The 6,497-nt window shown below is 36.0% G+C and overlaps 1 protein-coding gene across 2 annotated transcripts in view; it reads right to left on the minus strand.

Annotated features, from left to right (window-relative positions):
• CHODL (chondrolectin) overlaps positions 1 to 6,497 on the minus strand; it is a 22,057-nt gene extending 15,560 nt beyond the window's left edge. Inside the window, exon 1 of one of the 2 annotated variants that reach the window (XM_011926528.1) lies at positions 6,440 to 6,497. Coding sequence is in view for 1 of the 2 variants with exons in the window: in XM_011926527.1 (XP_011781917.1) it covers positions 5,761 to 5,782 (22 nt within the window). In the remaining variant the exon portion in view is untranslated. Of the gene's footprint in view, positions 1 to 5,760; positions 5,850 to 6,439 lie in introns of those variants that run through there. The other variant, XM_011926527.1, reaches the window with a different exon arrangement.

A 6,497-nucleotide genomic window follows, 5' to 3' on the forward strand; every position in this document is an offset into this window, starting at 1 on the left:
TATAATATATAACTATAATAACCGTATCCTCAATGTGGTTGCACAGACTCCCTAACATACAGTTTCTTATCTTTAGGCTAGAATTATATCAGTTTAAGTTGGCCACATTCATTAACTAAGGCTGTTCAGCAGTTATTCTGGATGTTGTTTGACACATCAGGAAAATAAATTATTACAGGTTCTTTTTAGATTAATGTTTTTAAGGGGACTGGTTGACAAGAACAGCTTTTTTTGTTTGTGTCTCCGTCACTTCAAAACATCTGGATGGGTCATCACTAAGTTCGGAGATCTGAGTTTGAGTTGTCGTAAACATAAAATGTGAGTGGTACTAGACATAGACACGCTCTTTGGAGAGCCCTGGTGGAAATCTCTATTGGTTTCTTTTTAAAATTTTTTCCATACAGTATAGTAGGGGCTATAAATCAAAATTTTTCAACAAAATTGTATTTTGGAAAAATGTTACAAGGTTATTGGGAGTTGGGAGAAAGCAACAAAATATTCAAGAATTTTATTAACGAAGGATTTTAAATTTTCCCTCTTGTGGATATACGTAAGGTGTCATAGGAGACACATGGTTTTCTGATGACATATTTTAGTTCCAAATTAACCAAACAAAATCAGAAGTTTAAGAATTGTTTGCAAATCGATCCAGAAATTAAGGGTTCTTTCTAGGGCAAGCAAGAGAAGAGACTTTAGGGTTATGTGAGGAATTGTGTATGTCTGGAGCTGGGCCCCAGGTCAGCTGATACCAAACAAGATCATATGACTGGCAGTCAGGAGAAAAGTCCCCCACAGGTTAACCGTCTTTGCCCACTTGAAAAAAAAAAAAAAAAAAAAAAAGAAAAGAAATATTCATCCTTATTAGTTTCACACACAGCTACATAAGTAAACAGGCCCTTTTATTTAGAGAAAGCTATTATTATTAACATTCGTATCACTGTCACAACAAAGATTTCATCAGTATTTCCATGAATAAGTAGATGATTTTTGTCTTTTTTCTTAGCCATTAAAATTTCTATAGAGCTAACTATTGGCAGAGGTTTAAATACTTTTGGCAACGATATAAAAGTGAGGCCAAACTCATGAAGTCATGGTAGTTTGCTTTTGCTTTCTGAGTAGAACGAATCTGTAATTTGATTTTCTTTTTGTTTGTATTTGTTTACTTTCTGATAGTTGAGTGCTCAGTTAGTTATGAAAATAATACATATTTTCTTATGTCTCATACTATAATTATATATTATCAATATTAGATGAGTATTGAATTTATATCACTTTTTCAATAAAACTATAAAAGACATATTACCAATTCCTACTGTTCAATTATGATCTAGCATTAGTTGCAAAAAAAAGTAAAAAAGAGCATCCACATGGTAAATATTCCCCAAATCAGGTTGACTTAACGTAGAATGTTTTATTGAAATCATACAAGGTATTTTTTCTTTTTCATAATTTCTTCTTATCCCCCTCACAATCACACTGATAAGTTTGCTGATACTACCATAAACAGTGTAGCAAGGCCTGTGATACCAGTGCCAACACTTCTGAACTAAAAAGGAAAGGGCTGGTGTTCATTTTAAGTGTTCTGTTTTCAGCATTCAATGTTACACCAACATCTTAAAAATTTTTCTTACAAAGAGTTTTATTATAATAAACTTTTATTTTTATGAATGAGATTTTATAATGTACTTAATTGCATAGTGCGCTATAGCTGGAATCCATTTTCTTACATTAATAAACACATTTATTTATAATTTCATTTATAATTTTAAATTTATAAATGTAGGCTGTGGTCATTTTCTGGATGGTGGCAGCAGCAGCAAGCCCTGCTTCTCCAGTTGGAAAATGCCATAAGCTTTCTGAGAAGAGGATGAGACTATCTTTTTAAAAAATCATAATACTTACTATGGAGATTAGAATGATAAGTAGTAAACTAAGTATCAGTGTGACTTAAGAGTTCACGTAGCCAATCAAAATGAATTCGCTTTGAAACCAAACTCTATACTTGAACTTTGGGTACTTGAGATTATTTAATCACCCCGTTCCTCAGTCTTCTTACTTAAATAATGAGATCAGTTATAAGTTTTATAGAAATAATGATTCTAATAATAAAGGCCTGAAATTTAGCAATAATTTAGAATGCAGCACCTCATTCCTACCACAATCCATGCTTTGGGATAAATTAGGAGAAGACGACCTCTCCTGGTGAGAGGCGGCAGAAAGGTCCCCCTTATAGACTGTCCAACTAGAAAAAGTTGATTTTGCCTCTAGGTGGCTTGAGTTCCAAGCGCTGGGCTTGCCAAGCTGAGCTCCTTCTTCTATCTTTTTGGCACGTACCTCTGCACAGTGCACAATCTGCATACTGTGTTTGAACCTTTTTAATATTCCTAGCAAGCCTATGACATAGGTACTCTTATCTGTTTTCAAAATGAGGCAAAGAGGGCAGACAATAGTTGAATAATTTGCCCAAGTTCACACAGCTCACAAGTGCTGGAGCTGGGGTTTGAAACCAGGCCATCTGGCTCTACAGTCCATGTTTTTACCAGATTTCTATGCTGTCTCCGTACGTCTCAAACCTAATATAAAGGTGAAATATTTCATGAACAAAAGGGATTGATGAATACAAACACTGTGCATGTTATCTATGTCAGAATCATCATTAATCTGTTATTGATTACCGGGCAGCTAATATATGCAAGGCTTGTGTATTGAGAGCTTGTTGCTAAACAGAATTAGATTTTCTGTTACAAATATTTAAATAAGAATTAACGTTGCCCCTGTCTCAGATTTTCAAACCACATATGCCTTTAATAAATTTTTATCTAGTCTTTTTATTTTCCAAATAAAACAAACTAGGTCCAAATTGAATGCTTTCCACATTACAAAGAGTGTAAGTTTAGCCAAGTTGCCATCCTGTGTTATATCATTAGGAATATGTTAAAACAGTGAAAGAAACACTGTCATCCCACAGTTGCACACATCCATCTACTTGTATATGAATGCCTGACACAGAAAGTTGTTGTGAATAGTAAAAATTGTCTGTGAGTGCATCTTCTGAAGTTTAGCCTTGGACCCCTTTATATATACATATATATAATACATATTTTATTATAATAAATATTTTATATATATGTATATATAATAACACATTATCTTTTCTAAAGGTAATGTAACAGATATTGCCATCTTCAGGAAAATGTTATAAAAACAAAACCATAAAATGATGACAAACAGCAGTCAAAGAATAATGGCTATGATAAATGGTTAGTTTATTAAATGACTGGTAATAAGATTAATTTGTTCCTTTCATGCCCAAGAGATACTTAAAGTAATTGCATCTCTGAAAACTGCACTGTCATCATTTTATGCTTTTGATGATATCACAGAATAGTTCCATAGGCTGAGATAGGCTCCGCTGTTCTTCTTGTATCTCCCTTGCTATTATATTATATTACAGTAATGTATGTGCTACTGTTCACCACCCATGAATTTGCAATATTCTATGGACTCTACACGATAAGAAGGGAGGTCTCTAAATCACCCAGTCTCCTAAATAAAATGTGTGCCAGTTTGAACAAGGTTAAACTAATATATATTAAAGTGTCCTGGAGAAATCTGGAAGCACCATGAAATACTCCTAACGTCATTTTGCAGCAAAAATAGGTTGGAGATCACTGCTATGCACACTACAAAGAAAAAGGGGGAAAAAAAGAGAAACACATTACTTCAAAACACTTCAAATGTTTAAAAGTATCACTTGCTCTTCAAACATCTCCTCCCAACTTAGAGACCTGAATTTTGAATCCTTCATATTTGTCCTTATGCCTACAAGTAAAATCCTTTTACCTTTGTCCTAAAGAAGACATCATTACTCACCAGTCACTTCACAAAATTAAATGATTGCAGCTCCTATACATATTCTCTACACATCTGTGGGTAGTAAGAAATCAGTACAGGTCTAAGCTCCTAAAAGTAGTTTCCATATTAGCATCATAAATTCAATAAATAGGCTTTGATTACTATCACCGTGTCACATATTGCTTTGCATATTCATGCATCAAAATAAGCATGACCACTGACCTAGAAAAAATACTTTCTTATTACTACTACATGCCGCTAACTCAAGGGTCAGATAACAACGACAAAGTTGTTTGAAATGTCATTTCCTGCTAAAACATATCCACTTTATTTTTAAGAAATGCTCTAAACTTTAGAAAAGGTGATGTATTTAAAAGTACTGGAAAGTATCTTATTGAATATTGTAAAGTACTAAATACGATTTCTGTGGAGAATTATTTTGTGAGTGTCTATTTTTCTGGGGCCAGTGATTATTTGAGTATCCTACATAGAAATTATAAATTGTTGTACTGAAATTTAACAAATAGAAATATATTCCATACATTTTAAGTATGTTCCTAATAACAGCCCCAAAGAGGCTCTTACTCTTCAATAAAGATTTGGTGAATGGTCCCAAGTGGCATGAAAAAATTGATGCACCAATTTAAAACTTACATTGACCAGGTAGACAATAGATCCGTTAGAAACTATTGCCACAAAAATATCAGGCTTTAGGCTGCTCTGTTCTCTGGCCATTGTGGTCAAAATATATCCTTTTAAAAAATTAGTCTTCAAAGAATAAAAGTCACAAATCAATTTATAGATGGTTAAATTTCAATGTGAATTTTATGACCAAAGACAATTGAATTATTCATAAGAAAAACATAACTAATTATTTTAATATCAAATAAACATCATCATTTATGCTAAATCAAACAGATCATGTTCAGTTAATTAGAAATTTTCCAGATGTCACCTACAAGATGCCTAGAAATGCTTAATAAGAAAACCTAACAAAAGGTTTGGAAAAAATTATGTACTCAAAATATACCTAGAACACAAAATATACCTCTTCAACAATTTTTAAGCTCTGTTTTTACTTTAGATATTATTTTTCCTCCCTTTAGAATGTTGAGGCCTAGGAATAAGAGCATATCTAAAGGATATTATTTAGGTAAATGAGTAAAAACACCTTATGTTCAAAGCATGGTCTCTGCTGTTCATTCAGTTGCATGAATAATTCTGATAAGTACAAAGACAGATAAGTAATTCACAAAATCAGATGAGTCTGTATAATGAACTTTTCCTTTGCAGCTAACTTAGGGAGGAAAAGGATCTAATGTCACAGATTCTGAAAATTCTGAAAAAAAAGTGTAGAGTGATTGGTGACCACAGGTGTAAGAATTATATTCTGAAGCTGTAGAACATCACAAATTGCTAAGGGGAAGATCAGTGACAATTAAGCTTAACATGCCAATGTCTAAAGGTCTGTCTTCACAACTGAATTAGTTGCTGTCATCTGTCATCTATTTCTACGTCTAGTGACACCTGTTGTATAGGTGTACAAAAGTAAAAAGGACTATTTGTGCTTTTCATGTTTAAAAAAACACTTTTCACCCTCAAAACACATATATCCAACAAATACTTATTGCAGTGTTTCAATGAGCATAGTAAGAGATTTCAATAAAGTGTAGCTATGATCAGCCTTTATGTAAGGCCCTAACCACATTCACCCTAGGTCATTGAGAATCTGTATCCTTTTGAAGAGACCTTCCCAAAAAGTAAGGGAGAGTAGATGCAATACAAATTGTTCAACGACAGGACAGTGAGAGTCAAAAAAAAGAAAAATCAAAGAAAACCTGGGAAGCTTGCCAACTTTGATCCATTTCTCATGCGCTCACTCGACAGAACTAATTGTGCACCTACTGTGTGCCGAACCTGCAGTCATTACCAAGTATACCTCGGCCCAACTCCAGCTGACTTCATTTTCTGGGAAGTCCCCAACTTGGAACGAAGTGTGCAAAGGAAAGGCATCTACACACAATGACCACACTCCAGTTCCTTGCCAGCAGTCCTGCTGAGAACAAAGACCGAATGCCCAGGCATCTGAAGGCGACCCACAGCGAATTGATCTGGTCTCAGAAAGCATCCGAGTGAACATGGTGCTGGGACCAAAGTCCAGCCAGAGCAACAGAGCAACAGAGGGTGGCATTTCTGCGGTGGCTTCTCTGTCTCTGGGTTCCCTCTGCCTCCGCCCTACCCCACCCCTTCTGCAGGTGCTGAGCCCTGCCCTGTGGTCAACTCTCACAAAGAAAGTGGAAATCACTCTTGAAAAAAAAAAAGACTGTGCCGCTCGTGATGAAGCAGAGGCTCGCCCCGCAGCTACTTAAGCAAGCGCTTCACAAAAATTTAAACTTTTCTGCGTGTGCGTTAGAGAAGAGAGGGAGGAGAACAGCACAACCAATTTCTCCCCGCCTCCTCCCGGACCCTTAAGCCGCACTGGTTTCCAATGCCCCGGAGAGCCTCTGCCGGAGGACAGGCTGCCCGCCGCGCCCCGTGGTCCCCTCTCCCAGCTCCTTCTTCGGGGGGACGGCCCCTGACTCACCGCTGACCACCCGGCGGCAGAAGGCTCCGTGGCCGCAGAGCAGCGCGGCGCCCAGCAG

Source organism: Colobus angolensis, unplaced genomic scaffold (assembly GCF_000951035.1).
Source record: "Colobus angolensis palliatus isolate OR3802 unplaced genomic scaffold, Cang.pa_1.0 Scaffold69, whole genome shotgun sequence".
In the NCBI taxonomy this organism is placed as follows: Eukaryota; Metazoa; Chordata; class Mammalia; order Primates; family Cercopithecidae; genus Colobus; species Colobus angolensis.